The sequence below is a fragment of the Zonotrichia leucophrys genome, chromosome 4 (assembly GCF_028769735.1).
Source record: "Zonotrichia leucophrys gambelii isolate GWCS_2022_RI chromosome 4, RI_Zleu_2.0, whole genome shotgun sequence".
NCBI classification, from domain to species: domain Eukaryota; kingdom Metazoa; phylum Chordata; class Aves; order Passeriformes; family Passerellidae; genus Zonotrichia; species Zonotrichia leucophrys.
Genome location: NC_088173.1, coordinates 59,023,674 through 59,050,400, shown reverse-complemented (window position 1 = coordinate 59,050,400; position 26,727 = coordinate 59,023,674). Strand labels below are relative to the sequence as shown.

General features: G+C 37.5%; 1 protein-coding gene across 17 annotated transcripts in view; it reads left to right on the top strand.

The window, feature by feature from the left end:
• KCNIP4 (potassium voltage-gated channel interacting protein 4) overlaps positions 1-26,727 on the top strand; it is a 389,569-nt gene that overhangs the window by 273,684 nt on the left and 89,158 nt on the right. Inside the window, exon 1 of one of the 17 annotated variants that reach the window (XM_064711876.1) lies at positions 22,074-22,687. The exons of 14 other annotated variants lie outside the window; for them this stretch is intronic. In XM_064711876.1, the coding sequence (XP_064567946.1) occupies positions 22,576-22,687 (112 nt within the window). In that variant the 5' untranslated portion in view covers positions 22,074-22,575. Of the gene's footprint in view, positions 1-22,073; positions 22,688-26,727 lie in introns of those variants that run through there. 2 more of the 17 variants (XM_064711868.1, XM_064711881.1) reach the window with 2 other exon arrangements.

The window sequence follows — 26,727 nt, the reverse complement described above, 5'->3', positions numbered from 1 at the left end:
GCTAGAGCAGTAATAAGAAGGGGTTATGAGTCACAAACAGAACCCCTCATGGTAGTGAATAGGAGAGATTTTTTCCAAATTGGATGATAAACAAGTTAGAACAACAAAATTATTTTTAGGTAATGTGCCCTTAACAAGTGAAAAATATATTCTTTGCTATACTTTTAATTTTCTAACATAAATTTAATTGTTTTTAATCAACTACAGTTGATTTGTGGGAGTGGCAATTAGTGTCATCTTTACATGAATTGATGAGAACTTCTTTGCTTTTCTAATTCACTCTAAAATTTTGGATTAACTATAATTAGCTAGCCTCTTTTGTAGCATTTCCAAATAATTAGGTATCTTGCCTCATTAATATGTGCTTTTGATTTTGGTCTGTTTTGATCATGATTCTTTCTTATATTTGGGGGTTTCAGTCACATACTTAATTTACTCAGCAGCAAATTTCTTCATCAGGCTACTCTGTGGAATGGAAATTATTCTGTTCATGTATCTTGAACCACCAGAAGTACTTTAAGTATAATGAAACATTAAGTCCCACTACTCTTTTATACTCCTGTAATCTAGCTGATCTCTAAAGACTATTGTAAAACATATCAATAAGAGGGCTGTAATTAAAAAAAAAAGTTATTGTGAATTTCTTTGAAAATTAGAAGGTTTTTCCCTAAAAAAAAAGGGCATCTTGGAGTAGGACCTATCTTATTTATGTCGATTGCAGAAAAACACATCTTGGGAATGGGTCTTGGGAATGGGTCTTGGAAACTTTAGAAAGCCCTACTTTCTACTGAAGTACTTTGTCAAATTCTTCAGATAAACCGTTGATCCTGCAGGTCTTCAGGCAGTAATGCATCTCTATGACACTCTCCAAGCTGCACCTAAACTTCTAACTATGCAGCCAGGCACGGAATTCAGCAGCTCTGTACTTCTGCTCCTTTCTGTCTGTAGGTAACTGTATCTGAAAGTGTGCTGGCACTTGGCATATTATGTCAAGGAAATCACAGTTTGGTGGACAATGAGCTAGATAAACAAAAGTCTGTTTGGATCACTAGGTTTAGTGGATAAAATCGGTTGTGTCCTACCTGGAGGCTGATGACAAGGAGAGTCAGAAGTCTCTCCTGAAGCCTGTCCTCTTTCACAGCTCTGTCAATAACCTGCAAAGATATTTGCTCTCAACATGATTGCAGGTGATGCCAAAACTGGGAGAGCCACTCTCCAGAGAGACCTACACAGGTTGGACGAGTGGGCCAGCAGGGGTCTCATGAAATGCAATAAAGAAAAATGTCAAGTCCTGTGCTTAAGAAGGAATATGTAGAACAGTTCTGCTGGGAGCAGCTCTGCTGCAGAGCATCTGGGGGTCCTAGTGCACAGCAAACTGAGTGTGCTGAGTGGTTCATTGCTGTCTTGAGTAAGTCTGGGCTGGGAGCATTCACAGGAAGGGTCACAGCTAGGGGGTAGACTGAGGAACATGAGTGACTTCATTACACTGTATCTGGAGTGCTGCATCCAGTGTTGGGTCCTCTAATACAAGGTACTGATAAACAGAAGTGGAGACCCTTAATCTGGTCAGGAACTGGTGTATTTGTTTCTTAATATTTTCATAACATGCAAACTTCTGATATAATCTATACTAATTTTGCTAGTACAAAGCAGAAACATATCTCCATTCTTCACAACAGCCAAAATCATTTCTAGTGTCATGTTTCATAAGAATGAATTTTGAAAGTTCTGTTTAAACTTAATTATGTTTAATAATGTAAATCTGAGACGATTCTGCTTTTCACTGGGTAAAATGAATTCTATCATTAATTAATTTTCTTGTATTCATTTAGAAGAGGATTTTCTGTGCAGTTACAGGAAAATAGCAAAACATACTTGCTCTTGTTTAGTTTGGCAGCTAATTTAGCAACCAGCACTTTTTGAGATCAATGGAACTGGATGCTGCCCTTAATTCTGTAGCAGAATCTGACCTCCAACATCCAACCATTACCAGCACCCCTTGGTGTCACCTGTGCTCTCTCTGCTGGTGTTTCTTCTGCTAGATCAGAGCTGCTCATAACAGCTCCACTGTCTTCATACCACCCTTGGCACTGGGAAAGCTTTCATAGCCTGAGGGCTGGTGAGGACAGAGAGTGTTCAGAAACTGTATTTTATAACCCTTCCTTCTCTTGGGCAACCTAGGATGTATTTTGAAGCGTGCCAGCATGCATTCCTGCAAGCTGAGTGTGTGAAGCTGTTAGTGTGCTTTGGTCTGACTGAGTGCACGTTGAAGAGCTGTGTTTGACAGCAGGAATGGGCAGAAGCAGCTTTGCTTGATCAAGAGAGCAGAAAGAGTGGTCTGTGGGTGGTAGAGAAAACCAATGAACTGCAGAGAGGAAAGAATGGTGTTATCTCACAGAGGAAAGAATGGTGTTATCTCACTGCCATCTATTCATAATGAGGTGGATTCGATATGGAGTGTTTGGGGTTTCCTTGGGCAATTTACTTTGTTCAAAGTGTGCTAGCATCTCCTGAGGGTGTTCATGAATTCACTAGTGTAAATTTTTATGGTCTAAAATACCAGTACAAAGAGATCTGATGAAGGATTAAATCTCACCTCTGTATTCTAACAGCAAGAAACTGTATGTGTGCTTTTAAGCCTCCATTTTCCTTCATGTTTTCAGGGCATTAACCTCATATCTCATACTTCTTAGTGAAAAATAAAGATCACTTAACTGGTCTGTGACTGTAGGAAGTGTTGCTTCTTAATTGCTTTCCATTAATGGACTTAAATTTTCTGTTCTTCATCATTGTCTGACTTTGCAGACGTGATCTGATGGGCTTGCCAGAATGCTCACTTTTTTCTTTCTTTTTTTTTTTTCCCTAAAAATAAGTTGGGTGGGAGGAAGCAGTTTTGGCAGTATGAAAAGGAAGTTCAAACAAGCATCAGGGATTGAAAGGGATGGGCTGCTTTCATGAAGGAGATAAGCCAGGAGCTGATGCTGTTCTCAGCAGACAGTGCTCTCATGGATAATGATCCAACAGGGGCTGAACAGGCAGGTGTGCTGATGGAAAAGTCACTGTCAACCATCCACATGTCACCAAAGAAGGTGATGTACTGAGTCGGGTTTAGGAGGTCAATCCAGAAAGTCCAGTCAGGAACAGAAAAGAGAGAGAGATGGACATTTCTAACAGGTAGAAGGAAATGAGGACAGCTATGGATACTCCCATGATGCATTTCAGGCAAGATGCCCAAGCTTGAGCTGAACTGGACCCCCTGGACCCATGGAATTGGGTAGGGCATCCCAGGTGAGGCCATCAAAGCCTTAAAAGTGCACTTGTGAGCCTGGCTATGTGCTGTTAATTAATCACCCTAATTAGTTAATGTGCTTGGACTCTTTAATTTTGTTAAATTGTGAATCTGTAGGTTGTGACAGAACTCTGCAGGATGCTGGTTTCACACCCATAACTGCGAGTGGCTGACAGGAGTGGCCTCAGGTGGTGATGCTTCTGTCCTGCTGTGGCTCCTGCAGTGGCACCTTTCAAGGGAACTGCTAAGTTTCAACAAGGAAAACAGGTTAAAGGTGGGAACTTTGTAAGGTCAAAGCACAGATAGCAGGTCTGAAAAGTTATTTTAGTTCATAATCCAGCAGAAGGGTTCAATGGCTAGATACATAGCAAAAAACAGCCCTTGCCTCGAAAAAAATAAAGTTGTGATGCACTCCATTAAAGTAACTCAAACAACCACTATTTTATTTATGAATGAGTATTGAATGCATAGGAATATAATGTACTTTCACTAAATGAATTGTGCATTTTGATCATTAGATATTTTGGCTTGGCTTTTCAGCAAGGTTTTCCCTCCATATGGTGGTGAAAGAAAAACAATGTAGGAATAAAAGCAGTGTACTTAGTGTATCATCATTATTTTCAGCTAGACAGGTTGACTACTGTGATACCCAGTTAAAGGAAATTTCATTGACTGACTTTTTCCATCCTCTATGAAGACAAAGAGGCTCCTGGTGCCTTATGCATTATTGGAGCCACTCAAAGTGCCTGCCAATTATTTGAAGTAATGGAAACAAGGATACTTTGATTCTTGCTGGTACCTGTATAGCTCTTACACAATGCCTAGCTTCTTCCTGCCAGAAAGTCCCCAAATTTACTCTTTATAATTGTTTTACTAGTAAATAGGGTTAATTGGATCCTGACTGGCTCTTTTTATCACAGTAAGTATCAGAAGGACAGTTATTAAGTGTACTCTGGTACCTGGCTTATCATTGGGCTTCACTGATGAGACAGTCTAGGGTTTTGACAAGGATTTGTGAGTCTCCTGGTATGTCATAAAGATCAAGAGAGATTTGTGGTCTTCATTAACACCTTGTCATGCTGAAGGCTAGGTGTGTGTTTCACATCAGTTAGAAGATCCTATCACAGCCATTAAAGCTGTCTCCTTTCTTTTCTCACACTATCAAGTCAGTTGTGATAACAACACATCATTGCAATTTCTTAAAATCATTCCTACTCTTGTGTCAGGCTGATATGCTTCCTTTGAGGCAAGTTAGTTTATATAGGCAATAAAATTCAAAGGTACTAATACATTCAGATTTATCTGCAACTTTCACTATCATAAATCATGGCATTTTATGTTTCTTTCTTTTACTTATTGAAGTTCTAGTAAACCATATAATCATTTTGGATACTGCTTTTTCCTCTGAGAAACTTCTTGACAGTTCCCACACCATCTAGTGTTGCAGATCACTATTCACAAGCTATGGCACTCTACCTGCAGTCCTTTTCAACAGCAAATTTTCTTATCACCTTCCCTCAGCAAAATGCTCATATGAAATTTAATGCATCTCCTCTCAGACAAGATTGAGAGAGTGCTACTGGATTGCAAGGAAATCTTTAACAGCATTTCAGTAATGTTTTCTTTGAAAAAACTTCTTATTTTTGTTTAAATAAGAATTGCTGTTTCAGATCACTATCCTTCTGAGTTACTATTTGGTTTGTTTGGTTTGTTTACTATTAAGTAACTAAAGATGCACCATTGTAAAACATTGTAATTGAATTGATTACTGAAGGATATCATAACCTAGAATAGAGACAGGTGCACCTGTTCTTCTCTTGTTCCAGTGGGTAAAAAATAATTTCCATGTCTTTACAGAGCTGACAGTCCTCTCTTTGCAATTCTGTGTATTGCAAATCTGGTATTTCTTGCTAAAATATCAACACATCTATTATAGATGTTCTCTGGTCAGTCAGGTAATTTCTGTTTCTAACTGTCTTTTAAAAGTATATGAATTATGCAGTTTACTGGGAGGAAACTGTTCTTATCTCATATGAGAATCTGAATTTAAGATGCATACCATAGTTGTCACAGCAAAAGTTCAGGGTGAACATAAAGTTTCATTAGGAAATAGGACTCATAAATTATGTAGTTGATGAATAATAATACCGTTTATTTTTTATTAGAATATTAATAAGTAACTGGCAGTAACAGCCAAAAGCTCTTTTAAGAGACAGCTGAAACATTTCAGCATTGTCATTTAAATCATTAATACCACATTAGTTAATTTAGATGTTATTATGGTTACAATTTATTTCAGATTTGTTGATATCTGGAGATATAAACTAGATTAAAAATTCATAATATTTAAATTAATTAGACACCAAGCTCAAAAACTAATTCATACAGCCCATATAAGCATGTGCTTTGTTAAGCTATGGGTTGATGGCACAATCTAACTGCAGTAGGTGAAAACAGTAATTCAGTTGAAACAATAGCAAAGTTGTTTTTGATGCTTACTGATGTGCAGGAATTCATACACTTTGAAGATTTTCTTTGAGGTATTCAGAAAAAGAAAATAGGGAAGTAAATTCCCTGAGTTGGATTGCTCACACTTTTTACACTTTAAATCAGAATAACTTTTTGGTCTTTTCTATCATGTTTCATTTATCATCCTAAATGCATCTTAGTGCTGTCTCCAATTTTGAGGAAATTGAGCAGAGAAGCCATGAGGTTCAAAATGACATGGTCATGTTGAGAACACTGGAGTGGGCTCTGAGCAAAAAGCAGTTTTTGAAAACTTTGATTTTTCCAGTCAAACATACCATACTTGCTTTCAAGAGAGCACCAATAACAACGATCCTCCTTCTCTGCCTTGTTACCCAGCATGGAACTTAGCAGAAGAGGATGAGCCACACAGGCAGGGTATGTATGAAGGAGGAATAGAAAAGGGTTATGAATGTCAGCTTACAGCAAGATAACAATCAACTCTTGTAAGAAAGGAACTTAATTATAAAATGCAGCTAAACAGCTGAAAAAAACCTTTCAAATAGAATTTATTAATAACTGATTTTTTTTAATTGATCAAATATATTACATTTTCTCAGGGATATTTCATTCATTGGCAATTGGTTTTGACATAAAGATGCAGTGGGAATGTATAGAAGTAATGCATAATTTAAAATATATTTATTTTTCTTAAGCTGATTTTTAACCTACTGCATAGGACAGTGAAATAAAGCTGCTTTAAAATGTATGATTATTTATGGAAATTGTTAGTATAATGCAGCAGCAGAAAAGACTGCATTTGTTTAAGTATGGATATGCTGCTGCTAAAACAGCTGGGGTTACTGAACTTTAATTATATTAATAATAAGAATATGGAGAAATGGAGAAGAACATTCAAAGCTCTGCACAGTTCCAGGTTGGCTCAGTGTTTGTAAAATGAGTGGTCAGGGCAGGATTTCTCTTCACAATACCATGATCAAGTTTCTGTTCTGCATTTGTTTAGTTAAATGCCTCATAAAATTTAAGGCAGTTTGGCAATATACTTGCTGGAATGGATGAAAGGGAGTAGAAAAGAAACCCATGAAGCTATTGTAGAAAATAATCTTTCCTACTATATTGACCATGCTGCATTCTCTACTTAAATAACCATACTAGAAAAAGAAATAATAGCCTAATAAAACATGCCAGGATGCATACTAAATGTGCTAGGAGATTGGATAGTAATGACTAAAAATTCTAGCTGATTAGACAATTGTCTTTTGAATGTGCTTTTGTGTGTACCAGCAGCTGTGCCCAGACCTCTGCAAGAATGTTCTTGGCTGGAAGCTGGAGGCATTACATTAGTACAAAGTTGGATCAAACTCTACTTAGTTGAAGTAAAAGGCAGAGAGTATATCAATATTAACAAATGTTGATACCAGCCTGGTAAATTTAGGCTTTCTTTTTCATTGTTTTCTTCTGGGAGGGCCAGTAAGAAATCTGTGACCCACCATAATTGTACTTGCTGGGAGGGTGAAATTGCCCAAGTCCAGATATCACTCATTTCCCATTGCTTCTGTTAAGGAAAAAAGCAATTCCCATCCTCAGTGGAATAGTAAATGCCCTGGGGAAAGTGTCAAATCTCTAGGAGAAAAGCTTTTATTTTTCTTTTTACTTTTGCATTTTCCAATGGTCTTCAGTCAGCTATTACTGATTGTCTGGCTCACTCTGCCCATGTATTAGCAATACAAGCTGGTATTTCCTAATTTGTATTTAATGCTTGAAACACCATAGCATCAAAGGATCCTTGTTGTGATATTCTGCATGCAAGGATAAAACAAAAAAACAGTTTTTCTTTTTATCAGTTGTCTTTGTGATTAGTCACAGAAATACCATTCTCAGAACTGGTGTTCAGCAACAACACCTTGCTACATATAGAACTAGTTTCCTCATTAGCAGGTGGCTAATAGGGTACCAAACAAAACTTCTTTGCTGTTGCAGTACTTACCTAGCAGAACATATGAACTGGAAAGGACAAAATGCCTTGACACAATGGCATAATACTGTGCCACAACTGCACTGCAGCTATCTTAGCAGAGATGAACATGTACAGAATAAGATGTAAAACCACACCTGAGTTTTAGTTACTTTGCTTTATTAATCTGAAAAAAACTAGATTAGAATAAGGCCTTTTAACATTATTTTTTACTTCATTAAAGCTGTTTCACCTTTCAAGTAAAGTTTTCTTCTGCTAGTTCTATTTGAAGTGAGAATTTTAGACTCTGTGCTGCAGCCTTCACTGTGTAAAGCTATGAGCACCAACCAAAGCAGTGATAGATAAAGCACAGCTGAGAAACTAACAGGATTCTTTTTAGCCAGATTGATTCTTCTTTATTGCAAAGACACCTTAAGGAAAAAATGACTTTATAGGAGGATCCCTATAACTTTATAACCCCTGTTATAGGAGGTTCAATACTCCACACAGGCAAGTGGTACATTCTGGAGCCAGAGTTTATTCAGAACAACAGCAGTGGCACATCACTGGAAGAGGATAGTGCAGTGCTGCTGCAGTGCTAGTGAGTTTATAGTAAGAGTTTACTGCAGTGCTAGTAAACATTGCTGACTCAATATTGGAGTTATATATGCTCCAATATGTACACACTGATTTTAAGTAGACCAAGGATTACATTTGGGGAGTTTGTAAGCTAATTGTCTAGGGAAAAAACTTTGTAAGTCTGGTAACTAAAAAGAAAATACTTCTATTTTAATTTAAGTTTTTTTACTCAAAGAGTTTCATCAGCTGTCCATCACTGCAGCTACTGACAAATGAGGAATAGCCTATTGGAAAGGATAGGATATGCTTCAGTTATACTTAGCAATTCCAGAGGGTGAGCACTATCAATGTTATTTAAAATAAAAGTAGGATCACCAAATATTACAAAGTTGCATGATCTTCATTGGTTTGTGAGCTAGTCCTATGAAGATTTTTCAGCTAAACTACTTTAAGCTGTTTTTCTGTTGCTTTTCTGCAGTGCCCCATTGTAAAGCATAATCACTCTTATTTTGCTAACCAGCAGAACTGAACAACAGAATTAAAAAAGCACAAGCAGAACCATTGATGTGTCAGCAGTGGTGTCTGATGTGTCCACAAATGTACAGAATTGGAAACCAAACTGGTTTAACTATTAACATAAAAAGGCTTTAATTGGGGGGATTGTGATCTGCAAACAGATAAAAGAAAGAGTGGTGGTAGTGGTGGTGGAAGGAAGAAACAGCAAACACAATTAAGATAGCTGTTCCGTTAAATTTAGAATCATTGGTATTTGCAATGTTTCATTTGCAACTTGGGGGGCAATATAAAGAGATTTAACAGATGTAGATAGTAACTTTTATAGAGTCCTGGATGCACAGCTAGAGTGATTACAGCTGTATGGAAACGGCTGCTCTTAGCTCTGAAGGAAAAGAAAACAATAGATAAAAGATGGCAGGCTGATGAAAGTGGTGTAATATTTTATAGACCTAAGTTCTCAAGATATTGCAGTGCAACAGCAATATAAATCTCCTTTGGTATTTATTCTGCAGGAGACCAGCATTCCAAAAATGAAAAGTGTATTTATTAGGCTTCTGTCTCGTATGGTATGTACAAACAGACTGCTGGTTGTGTGCAAGTATTTTGTGTTCATTTTATAAGCACAGTTGTTGGTTAATAGGGCTTAGATCTCCCTTCTCAAACATTCATGATCTATTTTTTTCTATATTAAAAGTTATTATGAAGTAGAAGATATTTTCTTGTACTCCATGTGTAAACTTTTTTTTTTTTGGCAGAAGATGAATTTTTTTTTACTTACAATGTAGCCTTAAATGGGAGAATGAGCACCTGTGTCTGTGTAAATGCAACTGCTGAGGGAAAGAGTTTGATTTCTTCCAGGTCTCAAACATCCTCATGACTAATCACAGCTTTTTCAAGCAGTTCTCATTCCCCAGAAACCTTGAGCACAGGCAGCCTAAATTCCTGTCTGGGGGAGACACTTGACAAATGTGCATACAGAAATGTGCAACTATTCCTGGGACTACGTGTCTCATTTAAATGTATTTATTCTTTGCAAAACAGCTCTTGCTGTAAAATGCTACAGATAGCCCTAAAGCATTAGGCATTCATGTGTGGTGGTACTGCCTTTTCTTGCTTTGCTTCAGGAAAGCTGAACTGCAGAGATCATTGAACACATCATCAAGACTGGAGACAGGGATGCAGCTGGGATCTGGCAGCAGGATCTAATACTCTTGAGCCTGTCTGTGACCCTTTTCCTCTTTCATAAGTGGGATAAAATTTACCGTCTTGTCAAATCTTTTCTGAGAATTTCTACTCACTCTTACTGCTTGTCAGCACAAGGCATATTCTGAAATATACTGATTTAACCACCAGGAAATTTAGAAATGCAGAAGTGAGCTGAACACCATTCCTTCATGGCTATAGTATGTTAATTTTGTTTTCACTGGAGATTGGCAGTTGCAGAGAGGCTGAGGTTGTTGTGACTGTTCCTTTACTTCTGTGTTTTGCTTTTTTCAAGTGGCCTTTTGCTGCTTTATGTCCCTGAAGAATATAAAGCTACCTTAGTTTTTTGCCATCCCATCCTTTTATTCCTTACCTCCTTCAGACATACTCTGTTTAAATAGTACCTTGGGGAAAAATAGACAGTATCTTGAATTATTAAGGATTTTTTTTGAGAAAAATCTTGAGAAATATGTTTTCTTAAACTTAATTATCCATGGATAATGTCTTCCAATACAGTCTATTGTACAGTGGAATTTGGGATGGGGGAAAATTACTATATTTATTCAAATTGTGTAACTATTTTAACTTTTCTTCTCCAGCTACAATAAGATTTATAGTTCTTAACTTAATATCACTGAGAAACTTCTTTGGGGATCAGTAATTCCCTCACTCTGCTAAAAGAGAAACTGAGTTCAACAAATAAGGCAGCAAGTGTTGCTTAACCTTTATTGCAGTTGCATCCCCTTTCCCCCAAACAATTAAAAGTGAAAGAAAACAATCTTCTGGCAGTGAAGGAGCCAGACAGCCCGTGCATTCTGCTGGTTTGTGCCTCAGAGCACATGCCTCATTTATCTCTTTGGTGTGTTAGATGGTGTAATTCACTAGGAAGGAAAATGTACTAGACTTGAATTCACCGAGGGAATTTACCAGTTGGATGAACACTGTATAATATAACATTGATTTATCCTTTCAGCTGAGATCCAAATCAGAAAATCTAAGGGGTATCTTTCAGAAGTACTAGTTCTGTGAGCATATCCTGCATGCTTGTGTTCAGAATTGTAAATCAGAATGAATCACAAGCCACGTTAAACATGCAGAGTTGGGCTGAGCTGTGTTGTTTTGTTGCTGTGAGCTCAGGGGCTGTGTCTCGCTGAATCCCACACAGGAAGAAATGCTGGTGCTGCTTGACTGCTGCACCTCTTCACACGTGTCTGGTGTGACAGCAAGTTGTGGTTATTTCTGGCAATATCTTTGTGCTGGTTATGTCAGTTAATACCTGCCCAGGATTCATTTCCTTACTTGCTTGGTCTTTCACCATTAGATTCTGGCTTTTGTTCTGAGCCTGCACAGCATTGCCAGTCTTGGTTCTAGAAATGAGCACTGCTGGCAAGGTAATTTGGGACCAAAGCTCTGGTTTTTGCTTGTTTGGGGTTTTTCTGTCAATTTGGATTTTGTCTCATTTAAGATTATCCTTGAAAGCTCACACAGTACCAGGTAAGCACCAAAGCAAGCGCAGGAGTGACAGCATGCTGTGGCCAGGGCAGCAAACTGCCAGAGCTGTTCAAGCAGCCTCAGAGCAGCCTAATTATTCTCAGTCTAGTGCTCCAGTGAAAGACAGCATGTGTCACTGTCCTATTAGCAAAGAATAAGTTTGACAATACCCATTGCCCAAAACAAACACCAGTTGCAGTGAGGGAATGAGCTGAGGTCTGGGCGCACTTCTGGGGGTACCTCAACTGAAATTCCAGCTTCTGAAAGTGAAGGGATGCTCAAGTATATTTGCTTTTGAGGGATAAACAGGACATAATGTTTCTAAATAATTCATATTATTTTCATGAGGAGAGGTTGTTAATGAAATGCTAAGGCTATGGTTGGCCTGTCATTATAGAATGGTGTTCATCACTAATTGAATACCTAAAAACTAGTTACTAAATTTTTTCTATATAACTATTTTGCCTAATTAGAATGAGTTCAGAAGAGAGCAACTTGTTTGGAAGCTATGGAAATTGCTTCTGAGGAGATTAAAGGAACTAAAATTCATAGCCTGGTGTGCAGATGATTACTAGGGGAGAGGGGATGATTCCTAAGTATTAATGACAGTAAAAATATTCTTTATCTTAAAAATGGCGGAGAATGAATTAGAAATCCAGCCAGTTCCAAATCATGTTTGTTTATCAGGAGGAAGACACAAAGGCATCTTGTTTATGGGATTTGAGTTTCACCATGTGCACGCCAAGAAACATGGAAATGATTCTCACAATTTCTCACTGGAAGTATCTGCCTATCTAAGCTATAAGTGTGGATTGTATAGAAGGTGTGGTAAACCCTGCAAAGCTACTAAAGAAAAATTTGATCCCTGCAGCAGCATAAAACAATCAAAAGTGGTATCTGAAGTTTTGTTGAAGGTTTCTGTAGGTTTCAAGATTGTGTTTCTGTATTTTGTTGCTTCCCTCATCTACAGGAGCCTCATGATGATGTGCTTAGTTGAGCATTATAATGCTTCCTCAGAGAATATCTGCAACCTTCCTTTAACTTACTGAAGTGATAAGTTATTGTAAGCTCATTGCTCCTTTCAGGGTTCGGTTTTATCCTAAAGCTGCTTTCCAATTTGCCAGAACAGCAAAATTGCTGTAGCAGAAAAATTTCCATTGCATTCTATGGATCCTCAAATTTCATTGTAGATTCTTGCATTGGAAAAGGGCTGTGAGCCACTGTGTTTTGTGCTGAAAAACGTCAAGTTATGCCATTTCTTTCAACCTCTTCCCCATAAGCATTTTTTTTTTTACCCTCTCTCTCTTTTGTGGAATAATGGGAGTCCAGTTCACAAAAGCTTTAAATTTCCTGAACTGTTAATACTCTGCCTTACTTATAATTTTAATGGTAGAATCAAAGGACCCTCTGAGATTGTCAGAGTGAAAGCTCTGGATGAAAAGAAAAAGATCAGAAATTTTGAAAAGAGAGAATACCTCTTTTATTTGAGGGACTAATCCTTTACCTTTCAATGTGAAGATCATATGCATGTTTATCCCTGTATCCTCATCCATTTCTTCTTTCTCCTACTATCATTTATCAGGAATAAATCTTTTTATCAGAAGTCACCTATATGTAGGTGAATTTCAGGCCCTACACTAAAGAAAAGAAAAAATCTTCATTGTCCATGTTGCAACCCACCACAGAAGGCAAGGATAACCCATGTTCTTGTTGATAGATCTCTTGGGATTGAATAGACTGAAACAAAACTGAATATATATATATATATTTATAAATAAATATGTGTAGGGTTTCTTTTAGAACAATTTGGCTGCAATGGAGAGGAGGTATGTAGCCATCTTGGTTATGATAATAATAGTAATATAAAATCTTAAAAATAAAATTTAAGAAAATGTAGAAGTGAATAGAAAGAAAGGATAAGAATAGACAGATATTACCACACCTGGATCTGTGACTGAGATTTGATTGTTGCAATTTTGATATCTGTTGGTGGAAGTGATGGTCCAAATCTTGGATCCATTGGGGATGGGGAAAGCCTGCAAAACACAAGTTTCAATGGGATTTCAATTAATGTAAACTCAGGGTCAGGTGGGAATGTTTTGCACTGTGTGATTGTCCTGGTTTAGGGCAAATTTGGGAGAAAACCTCCAAAAGGGGCCCCTCCAGAAAGCAAATCCACATAGCCCCTCCTGCCAACCGGTTCAGGAAGGATTCCTCTGAGAAAAGGGGAAAGGACTTGTTTATTTAGCAGGCACAGCACCCCCAGCACACAAAATGAACAATATTGGATGACACCACTCTTTCACCACACTGAAAATGATGAAAGATTCAGAAAGTCTCTCCTGGGAGTGGTTGCTCTGTTATTGGTCCCTCTGGCGCTGGGAATAGCTGCTGCAGGCCACAAGGTGCAAACTCTCAGTGCAGGCTTGAGTGGTTCCAAGAGAGGGAAAGAAAAACAGCCCAGGGAAAAATTGGACTGCCTAGCTAAACTAACTAACAAGCAGAAGGAAAAGCAGGAGCAAAGCAGGAGCAAGAGCAAAGGAAAAGCAAAGCAAAAGCTGCACTAAGTACTGCCCCCATCTCTGTGTCCCACCGACCATTGGGGGAGTGAGCAGGCTGATAATCAAACAAAAAAAACTTCGCTCTTCAGAGCCAGTCGGGAAGGCACAGAACATAATATCCATAAACAGAACAGACAACTGGGGATACAAGCACCACCCTGGGACAGTGATGTAACACTGTGGGTCAGGGGGCACTTTGGGTGTCACTGATGGTTTATGACACCTTCTAAGACAGGACAGCTCCCACATCTGGCTGAGCCAGCTATGCCCCATCAGAAGGGATGAATACCCTCACCTCTAAGCATTAATGTCCTGGTAGTTCCCTGGAAAGGATTTTTCACTTCTGAGTCATTTGCAAAAGGGAGGACACCAATATGATAAAAAGCACTAACTCTCCAGGATCTTCTCATTGACCTTTTCCCATGTCTGGCTCAAAACGCAGCTGTTGCTAACACAGGTCAGTTTGTCATGGCCATCCTCTCATGGTGGATGTGCACCCCCTCTGCACATGGGTGCTCACTTTGCATATGGTCACCAAAGCTCTCTGCACTTTTTAAAAAAGGTCTATAGTTTTGAGTCATTAACCATTAACATTCCAGTCTCTCACAAGGTTATATGGACTAATTCTGAATATTGCATAATTTGTAATGGTAACCACATGTTGCAAAGCTGTAGTCAAACCTGTGCATATTTCATCTGTAGTACAAGTTTAATTTTATAGAGCTAAGGGACTGAATCAGGATTACAGACATTTCTTTAATGTGCTGCAACCATGTAATAGCTCATCTTTACAGGACAAATGCACTCATTTTTTTAACAAGTACATCAAATGTGGAAATATTTCAGCCTCTTCAGCCTTAATTTATAATACTTTCTGGTTGCTATGGTGAAATACAGTGCTTCACCTTTGGAAAAGCCAAGGAGAGAAATAGAACATTTATTGTGCATGGGTTATTTTATATCAGAGAAAGATGCAATACAAACAAACAGCTGCACAATAGTAATGTTCTTATGATTGTGGTTAGTAATTTTTTCCCTTTTTCAGTATTTTTTTTTCCTTTGGTTTAGTTGCTAACCATTCATTGAACCACAGAAACATCTGTTTTGAAACAGAGGTGTTGCAGAGGATAGGTTGACGATTTTAAAATCATAGTTGGGTTGGAGGCTTGGTGGTGAATATTCCTGTTTGTCACTAGAATATCATCTTTTATTACTGGCATACATGGTTCATTTATTTTCTCATTCATTACCACAGAAAACAACTTCCCTTAGGAACTCATCCGAGGTCATCTAGCTGCAGAGCCCATAAATACATGGCTTCCTGGATGTATGGGCACACGTGAGTGGATGTAGTCATAATTTGGCTAACAGAATATGACTGAATATGGAGCTGTGAATGCTGCTACTCTGTTCCATCATTTCTACCAGCTTAATCTGTTGGCCTCCCAGTAGTTTTTCATTTCCATCAATAAAGTGGTTGATAATGGCATTCTCTTTCTTCAATGTATAATTACAAAAATACTAGTAAAAGAAGAAACTTAGCAAGTCAGACGTTACCATATTTGTTCCAAATGTGAAAAGACTGAAGAAAACAAGGGTTGTACAGGCAAAAAACCTGTTTTCTTATAAGCAGGAAAACCGTATCTTAGAGGAAGGTGGGTTTCTATAGCTAACAAAATAGTTGGGTGTGATTTATCCTTAGTAGTTCCATTAATACTGCACTTCTCCTGTGCAGATACACATTTGTGCTTAGAAATTTGGAAGTGGCCATTCCTGCTGCAGCAATTATGATTTAGTATAAAAAAACACCCCCAGGTCTGTAGGCTGAAGACACAGTTGCATAATTTAGAGGTAATTTCATTTGTCAAATAAGCCAGTAGGCTTTACAATAAAACAAACCAGAATTTGATTACTGACTATTACTAAATGTAATTTAACCTTGTTTAGGAAACATATAGCTGCTCTGTAATCCTTTGCTAAAGCTTACTAAATTAAAATGCTACTGTTGCTCCCATGGACATTACATTTAATTTACAAACCACTTGTACACTAAGTATTTTATACATATTTGTATAACGTGCTGTATCAATTAGATCTTTTGACAAATAAATCCACCTGTGCTATGTTATGAAGGGACTTGGCAATGGTTTTCTTGTGGGATTCCTTTCAGCTCCTTTTTTCAGATCAGTAATGGCAGCAGTCCTTTGATATAGATCAAAGCAAGAACAAAAGCTTAGAAGCAAGTGAGAGTCATAAGGTGAAAATGGAGAGAGGAAAAAAGAAATTAAATCCCATTCCATAGCCTAGAACCTTTATACAGCTGTAACCACAATATTATATTAGTGTAATTTACTTCTAAGTATGAGAGGAAAGCTTTAGAAGCTTGGATATCATATTTTCTTCTTGATTACAAACCAGTGAAATTTTTCTTGCCATACAGATGTTGAATTTTTCCTTTCTCAGCCTGTATTCACTTACAGTCATTAAAGATCTAGGGCACTTAGTGTAAATATTAAAGATGATATATGAAGCCTGACAAATTTAATCTCTCATGATTAGACTCTACCTTGCTCTTCTAGCTAGCAAATGTTTCCCTGTAATTCTACCTGGATAAGTAATCTGCTAGTGCAATATTGGGCTCTTGAGCAGCTGCAGTGCTGGTGAGATGAACAATGTGATTCCATACATTTGCTTCATTTTTCTAAGCATTTTATGAAAGTTACATGATGTTCTGTGATTAGCTGTAGCAGCCTACAAAGGAAGTGTTACACTCAAAATTATTTTACCCTGAGACTAATTCTTGAAAAGATATGTGTAAAATAATTTCTTCTCTTAGTTCTTGAAATGCTTTCTAGTAGACATAGTTTTCTTCTGCAGATCAAAGATAGAAACTTTTATGAGTAGAAAACTGCAGTGTATTGCCTGTGAGTGAATTTCTCACTGGTTAAATTATAGGAGGATTAAGTTCATTATCCACCAGATAACTTTCCTAATAAGCTCGGGTTTGGCATGAACAGGAAGCTGAAGATATGCCGTTTATCTGACCTGTTTGTAGGTGCCCTTTCTGTGTTTATTTGGCCATTTCATTCTCTTCTGGCTGTCTAACATGTCCCTCTGGAAGAAGAGAGTACAGAAAGAAGGGCAGCTAATTAATACTTCCAAATTTTGTTTCTATTTCTAACTCATCCGCAATTTCCCTTTTCAGATACATTGGGGGAAAATATCAAATAGAGTCTAATGAACTATTACTCCCAGCCAATTAAGACACACGCACACATTAATTGTTAACACTGTACAGATTTTAACACCTAGGAAGGCAGTAAAATTCAAGTCAATTAATGAGTAATAACACATCCTTGCCTTGAAAATGGTTCAGTTTTGGTCAGGCTCACTGTACATTAGACAACTGTAAATCCAGAATGTCTGCACAGAAATGAAAATCATTCTCAGTATAGAAAGAAAAGTCTGAAAAGACTGATAGTGTTTACAAGCAGATGTTAAAAAGTGAAAAGACATTAAACACTTCAATATATTGCAGATCAGGTAGGTTCTCTGTAAGAGTCAAAAGAAACTTGAAAAGATGAGTTTATAATTTCCAGTAAAAATGTATTGTAAACATTAAAATGAAAATTATTTAAGAGAATTAAGGAAGATAATTAAGGGAATTAAAAGAAAATACACGCCATTTTACTGTGCTAATTACAATGACAGATATAATCCAAAACCAGGTACTGACTCGGATTAGTATAAAAGAAATGTGATAATACCAGATAATTTTGAAAGAACTAGGTAACCATATAAAGTTGGAGGAAAATTTTATATCCTTGTATGCTAGTAATTGAATTCTTATTTAGGTATTATTTAAGTATTTCTAGAATTAGAGATTGTTTTATTCCTTGGTTATTCAATTCGTAGCATCCTGTTGTTATTCTTAAGCATGTGCTACTTCCTTTGATGTGTAAAATTAGAAGGAATTGTTGTTTGTAAGTGGCAGATTTTCTCTGTTCTTAGTCAACTTTGAAATTAATGAAATTTAATTTCCTATATATTAGCTTTATAAATAATATTTCTCAGTGTTTTTTTCTTAGGAAAATTGATGGCACTCTACAAGCATATGGCAATCAGGTACAATGTACTTAGTACATAATGCACTGTCTTATTTAAGGTGTCCCTTTTATACAATTTGCACTCCACACATTAATTATTCTATTTAAAATGATTAGAATAGCCAGTAATTAGTTGGGATTGTTTGTGGAAAAATGTTGGGACTCCAGAATTGGATCATTCTTGTAGATGCCACTAGCTTAAACATATCTGCTCTGTCCTGTTCAAAACTCACTTGGCATTTGTGCTTCCAAGTAATGTGTCTCCTCCAGCACCTTAGACAAGTTCCTCTTGCATATTTACTTAGGAAAGAAAAGTTTGTACTTGTTTTATGCAGCCAAAGCTCTCTGCTCAACCAGGGGCCAGTTATCTTCCCCCCGGCTCATCTCTCAGCACATAGGGAGCAGCCTACTCCTGTGACTGTAATATTGCTTCCTTAGGGCACTGCCAGCCTCCCTGAACTCCTTTGGCCTTTAGGACTGCCTCCAACAGGATTTTCTAAACCTTATAGCGCCAGCGTCTGTCCAGAAGTCCAAGATTGAACTTCTGCTGAGGTCTCTCCAGAGTTTTCTGAGAATTTCACCATTTTTGAAATTGTTTTATGAGAATTTCTCTTTCACAATTGCAGTCCCTGAGATGGCCTGCAAGCACCCCATTACTCAGCAGGTCCAGTGGGACACCTCCCCTCTTGAGCTTCCTCACCAGCTGTGTCAGGGAGCTATCTACCACACACCAGGAGCCTTCTAGACTGTCTGCTTGCTGCTCTGTTGGATTTCCAGGAGACATTTGGCAAGTTAAGGTCCCCCATGAGAACAAGGGCTAGCAATCATGATACTTCTCCCAGCTGCCTACAGAACATTTTGTGTGCCCCTTCATTCTGATCAGGTGCTCTCTAGCAGACTCCACCATGGTTTCTGCCCTCCTGGCCTTTCCCCTGATTCTCACCCACAAACACTCCACCCTATTGTCACCACCATTAAACTCTAGATAATCAAGACTGTCCTAACATACACGGCCACCCCACTCCTTCTCCTTCCTTGTCTGCTTCAAATCTTAATGGAGAAGAATTGAAGGACAGTGGAAGATGCAATGTTTAGATGGGAGAGCTTGATAACAAATTCTAGTACTTTTATTTTTCCCACTGTGCAACCTTGCAAAGAATCACAAGGAAGTTCCTGTAAACTTAAATGTATTGCTCAATCTCCACCAGAATGCCTTGCAAAGTCAAAAATGAAAGCTGGATTTAGGGAAAGAGAGCAAATGCTTAAATATTATGTCATCCCCTGGTTTAATTTTTTTCCCCAATTTTACATTAAAAATGGTGTTTCCTTTTGTATCCAGGAGGGATACATTAAGGAAAAAATATTTTTCTTTCAACAACTCTTAAAATTTCTTGGTACAGTCAATACAGGCACCACATAGAATGTGTCAGACAAATATTTGTTTTCAAATTATTGAAAAAAATAAGAAGTGTGTAAGAGAAATTGCAATGGAGTTTGAATTTAGAAGGATAAGCATGCAAAGAATTGCTGTACATATAACAAAATGTTAATATCTCCTTATTCAATATTTATTAAATTTTCAAATATTTTGGGGCATAGAATTTTTTTTAATTGAATTTCTTCCAGACGAATTCACATCTCTAACTAATATTTATGTTTTAATCTGTTGCATGGCATATTGCAGGAAAGATTTCATGTATCACTTCCTTCTCCTTTCCACATTGTTTCTTATCCTTGCTGCTTTACTTACAAGGGTTAAGGCTTGGAGACACAAATTTGGTGTATGGTTCCCCTAACTTAGAGAACTACCATGAGAAACAACAGGAAAAGTCAATTTCTTTTTTTTAAGGAAGTATTCTCTGAAGTCAGTAATCAGTTACATTAATTCAAATGTGTGTTCTCAACTTTTTTTTTTTTTTTTATTTAAACATTCTTCTGTAAGTAATTTGCTGTGCAGGTAGAGTTGGCCACTAAAACTCATCAAATTCATGATTTTTCTGCCTGTCATATTTTTTAAGAGGCCCAGGCCTTTCTTCTTGTGTAAAAGCAGAAAACAAAACCTTGACTGTGTCTGGGACCACTTCTTGCTGGGGGCTTTCGCTTGGAAGTGTGTTGGCACCTTCCCTGGTGGAGTAGAAGGGCCTCTGCTCCCAAGGTGGGCAGCCCAAGAGCACAGGGTAGCCTGAACCTACTCTGTCAAAGGAGAATGTGGACTGACAGATTTATCCATTTTAAGAATTTCCCTGAGACCATTTATTAGAGATAAATAAGGCCTTTTTCATTGCAGTAGTGTGAACGTGGCATTATGTAGGATTATTGTTTCTGCAATATTGTAAACATTTGTTCAAGCTTCATCACTGAAGAAAAAGAACACAAATTTGAGAAAAAGAAAAGCCTAAGCAGGAATAACCTCAAGGAAAAAATAGGAGCCAGAGATGAGAATGAGGTCAATATTAACATTTCAGAGCCTTAAAAGGAGTAGATTATATGGAGTACCTAGAATTTTAAAGAGGAAACAAAATGTTACTTTTCTTTTAAGAGGAGAAGAACTTAACAGGAAGATTTATTGAATCATTAATATGGAATATGAGGTAAAAAGTAATAACATATTTGGGAGGTGCAAATGTGGAATAGTGTATTTGATTTGATTTATTTTTACTGTGCTTTCCTCTTAAGACTCTGTTTTAGGTTTACATGTTAATGGGAAAGTGAACTGACACTCAGACTGAAAGCATATATAAATAATACAGTATTATTTCTGTATACTTTCTGTATACTTTCAATTCAAGTATTAAATACCCAGAAATGTAAAATCAAAGAATATTCTTGCTTATATATTGACTAGATATAACCTAAAATTAACTGAAGCATGCACATGCATTTTTGAATGAATAAAAATATATAGCTTCTAGAGTTTTGTTTATATTTTCCTTCAATGTGTACAGACTTCAAAAAAAAACCCAAAAAAAGCTGACAATAAACTGTAGATTACATTTTTCTTTCTCTACGTGGTAGCCCATAAGCAATAGACTGGTAATGTTACAACTTGCTATGCTAATTTAAAATTATAATGACTTTTTGAACAAAAGTAGAAATACCTGAGCTTCTTGATAGTTAGCAAAAGTTTTTTCTAGTCAAAAGACCTTAGTAACCTGAGTAGTTGATACTGGACATCATTTATGTAAATTTTTTTTGGTGCTAGAAGATATATTTTAAATAATAAAAATTTCAAAAATACTTTTTTTTCTGAGCCTTCCGTTCACTTTATATAGCTTTGTATAGCAATGAACAGGATTTATTTACATTTTTAGGATGTGCACAAGGGTAAGCATTTAGGCATAACCTTGGTTATGCATGTGCTGGGTAAATATTCTTTAGAGTGTATTCTACACACTGAGTATCCTCTTGGTAATCACATTAATAAACAAAGGACAATTAGTTTTATAGAAACTATCTAATAAATCAGCTGGGATTCTTTTCCCTTGATGTGTAGCCTGGATAAGATCTTCCCAGGAAAATGCTGAATACCCGTTAATGTATATCAGAGTTTGGGGTTCAGCACTTCTACGTTCATGTGCTGAGACAGAAAAGCAGTTTTGTTTCTTAATCAATAAAGAATACATTCTTCCTGACTGTGGATCAGGAGTTTGGGCAGTGCATGTCTCCTTGACAGCACTGTATTTTGCTAGCTGGCAGCACTGATCACGCTGATGTGTATTTCTTTAATTTCTATTCTCACTTTCAGTGAAGGTTTAATTAGACTCTGGTGATGCTTTAGAAGGGGAAGGGGCAGCGTTTCTCTGATCATTGTTCTTTCTAATGCAGAGGGCGGGAGTTTCCTGACATGCGGCATTTAGCACGTGAAAACAGATGTGTGTCTTTAGCAAACTGTCATTTCTGAAACTTAACAAAAATGTTGCTCAGAGGAGCTGGGGAAAGGCTGTGGAGCTGGGCAGAGCTGCAGCTTCTGGGTCTGGGAGTGCTGGAGCACTGAGCGCTGACAGCAGCGTGCTCCCCTGTGCAAGTTTCCAGAGAGCTTTTCCTCTTGGCACTGACACAGCCCAGGCTCCTGCTCGACACAGATGTTGCTCCAGCAGCTCCCAGTAACGCTGCTCCACGGATACAATGTCATGCCCAGAGCTTCGTGGTCCACCTCAGCCTTCTAGGAGGACTCGCTACTGATGAAAGCGAATGCTCAGAGAAGCATGAGAGGCAGGGCTTTATCTGATATTTTATCTCAGCTAGAGTGGCTGCTGAACCGCCACTGCTTGGTATAGTGGTGCTTTACACCACTGCAAATTTCTTCAAAGCAAACTCTTGGTAAAATCCTCTGATTTCCCTCTGATTGCAAACCGGTGTGAAGACTGGAATGATTTGCCTGTTGGAAGAATGTTGACTCTCGAGTGGGAGTCGGAGGGACTACAAACAGTGGGTATTGTTGTGATTATATTTGCATCTCTGAAGCTGCTTCATTTGCTGGGACTGATTGATTTTTCAGAAGGTAAAGTGGTCACTCACAGTTTGTGCTGTTTGTAGGTTTGGTGTCTGATCTGCTAAAATAGAGAGCATCAGCTATAAGAACTGTGAAATGAAAAAAGTGAAAGCAACAGACTAAAAACCCTGGTTTGCTTCTGTTGCTTTTGCCTTGTTATTGAAAACAGAAGTAGATGCTAGCATAAGATTTTTATTTTGCAATGCATTTACAACTGTGAGAGGATGTTAATTTAAAAAAGGCTAAAAGAGTGAACAAAACATCTGCCAGTTTTCTTTGAAAGCTGTTCAATGCTACTGAACTTGATAGATTTTAGTTCAGTTCATGTTTAAAAAATGCTTTGCTCTTCTGATTTATGATGCAATTAGAGTTTTCTTCTGTATAAGTATCTGTGTTTTAAAAGCCTGTCTCACAGCTAAATGCAATACACTGTTATTACAGGATGAGCTTTAGGATCAAGCCTGCTGTACATCTTTTTAAAAAAAGGCATAGATGCCAACATTAAATGTGTGTATTTAAAATATATATCATTAATATATGTTTTAAAATTCCTGTTGCTTGCTCAGAATCTTGTCTGCTCTCTATTTTATGGGTCAAATCATTTCATCTACTCCCAAAGAAGGCTTCACATAAATTTATTAGGACTTTTATTTCTATTAAAAAATGAGGGTTTTTTCACATTTTATAGAAATAAGGTGTTTCAGGTCAATTATAACTGAGATTTTATGCTGTCAACTTTTCAAGTTTTTCACAAAATGTCTACTCAGTCACTGAAGCCCTTGCTCAAAAAATACTTACTTTTGTCATTATGTTTGCTCATGTCAGTCCAAACCAATCCTTTTTACTGGGTAACTGCTTTCAGTCATAATCACACAGCCACGGGGAGTACTCCAGTTCTCTGAAACATTAACTTTCCACCATAGAATAGGATCTTTGATGGATGCAGATTCACATAATCACCTCATAAAATTGTTCAGATTGCTGATAAAATTTGAAATCTTTAGCCCTTCTATAGTTACTGAACTACTGAAATAAATCATCTTTCAAGCTCTGTGTGGGGAGAATATATATTTGCTTTGTTACTATATAATGGTTATGGAATTACTTTTTCAGATCTAAACAATGGGTAATTTACTCCTCACAGCATTGCTTACTTTTGGGTTTTTTAATACTCTGGATGTGTAACAGTTGTGACATGTAAAAAATCACGGTGGTTATGGATTAGCTTCAGCTTTATTACATATGGTAACAAATAGAGAAAAAAGATTGAAATGCAATATTGCGCTTTTTTTAGTATATGTAGAGTTAGAGCCTTTTCCTGATTTCTCACTGGTATTGCCATTAAGTTTGTGGGAAAAGGTTTTATGTGATTTCAGATTTATTAAATTACTTTTAAAAAATCCTCCTGGTACAAATTACTCTGATGTTAATAATAATTTCAAGATGATCTATCAATTGAAGCACACCTTTTTGTTCTAATGCACCCATTAGTGTCATGGCATTTCCTCACATCATAATAATTTCACTGAAAAGTACCCAGCAACATAAACCAATCCCTAAATGTAAAAAGATTAAACTTTTTAAGAAACAGTTGATTTATTTATAATTGCAGTGTGAGTAACTCTGGTGACTTGAGGGATTTCCTGTTCCCCTGAGGCTGATATTGCTTATCAGCTTTTCCATGTTTGGATACTACCACTACATTAAACAATTCTGCTCCAAATGGTTAAGGAATATTTTTTATGGTGTGTTCAGAACTACTGATTTGTTGTTCACCTACTGAATACAAGGAAAGGTTTTCTGTTCATATCCAAGTAGGAGCACATTTAAACTGCCAGCATTGGTCTGGAAACCAAAATAAGCAATGGGTCCTCCCTATCTACCACACACAGGCAGGTCATGGGTCATGTGCTGAAACAAATCTGTTCCCATAATTAGGCTTTGTGATTCCCTAACATGCTTGTTTTAACATCCCTTATACATTGACTTATGCTGCAAATGTCACTGACAGAAATGACAGCATGCCTGATGTTTGCTATTGCAGGGAAGAGAAGACAGATAAAGGACAAATCCTAATTCTTAATTGGCTGCAAGTCTGCTGGCTTTAGTTCAGTTATGGTGGAGAAGAGCCTGACTTGCCCTCATCTCCATGAGAAAACAGGAAAACCCAGTCAATCTGCTTAGTTTTACTGAATAAACTGAGTCACAGAATTAACTAGGTTGGAAAAGACCTTTGACATCATCAAGCCTAACCTATATCATTACAGTGTTCACCAATTGGCAGGACAGAGAGAAACCTGATTTTGTCCTATGTCCCAAACTAGGGACTATGTTATTCTGATTCATCCATTCTCTCCTTTCCAATAAGTAGAAAACAGACCAGAATGAAGATAAAGCTGGCTTCACTGGAGGCAACCAGCTATTTCAGTTAAAAGGACGGAATTGAATCAATACAACTTTTGCTAGGAGAGATTAAAACTCCCCTTTCCCTCTCCTTCCATTACTTTGAGAGTGGTTTGACACTGACCATTATCTTCCCTCCAACTTCCTAGCCCGGAGCTTTTTCTGCTGGGCAGCTTCACTCCAAAGCTTGTGTTTTGTTACTCTGGCTGGAAGGGGAGGAGAGGAGGGAGATCAAACTGAAGCAATGAATCAGAACAGGGCCAGGCTTAGAGGGAATTCATCCACCAGAAACTTGGAGTTGAGAGGAGGCAAAATGAAGGATTCACTTTGGATCTCTGTGTCCAGAACAGCTGTCAAGTAGTAGCTATGCAGAAACTTTATCTGAACATGTGTGAGCAACTTTTTAAAAATCAGGGAACTGCATAAGTCAAAGTCTTTGAAAGGACAGACTCTATTCCTTTTCCTACATCACACACTGATTGTACCTTGAAATAATGTCTCTTACAGAAATGTTTTTCTTTTACGTGTGAATAGAATCAGCCATTGTTGCAATGTTTTTAGACTCCCTTATTCCTTTCTTATTCCTTACACTAATCTCTAACAGTCTCCAGAGCTTGCTGTTATCTTTCCGGTGCTTATTCAGATATAAATGTCATGTTTGGCATGTGAATATCCTATGAACTCCATGTCTTTTGGTTAGTAGGACTGGTGTCTATATGTTTTTAAGCTCAATAGGCTATCAAGAACAGGTAAGAATATTTGATCCTTAGTTTCTCCTGCTGTGATGCAAAGAAAAGACCAGTTGACTTGCTGTTATCAATGAACATATTTGGCTGCATAGTCAGCTTTGAGAGTAAGTAATTTGTTGCTTTAGCTACAAAGTGGAAATTGGTTCAGGGGGTAAATAGAGGTGGTTTTTAATCAAGGTAGTTTTCTGCCTTAGAATATATCTGCTCTATGCAGGTACAGAGATATTTTTTTTCTATCTAATCTAATCTGGATGGACAGAAGTCACCTCCAGTCCAAAAATCATGTTAGTGAGTTTATCTGTTCTGTCACACAAACTGCTAAAATGTGGTCTCTTTCATAGTTCAGATACTTAAAAGCACAGAGCAGATGTTTGGTCTGTCTGCAACCATCTGCGTTAACATGTTGTTAGTTACCCTTACAGCTTACCAAAACCAGTAAGGTTTAAAATATTTTCTCAAGTGCAGTATGACTCCCACACTTATGATATGGGGAAAGACATGCTGCTGAGAAATTGTCTATTGTATCATATTTTCTAAGGAAAGGAGCACTAAAAATCATGGGTGTTCTCTCCTTCTCTGCACGAATGTGGCTGACACGAATGATCCTAATTTGAATGTCCTCTCCATCCAGTTAAAGCTGTGTTACAAGTCCAGCTTCCAACAGAGTCTCCTATGCTGCTCCCTCTCCTGTATAACTTTTCTCAGCCAAATGTGGTGCAATGTAGCATAATTCCACAATAAACAGAAAGGCAAAAATACCCCATGCAGCAGAACCTGTCCCATTGCCTTTTCTCAGCAGCTGCTTATAACACCTATTCTCAGAAAGATGTTCAGTTAACATGTGGTGAAACAACCACCCCCTACTTGTCTTTTTTTCTCTCCAGACAATGCAGAAGT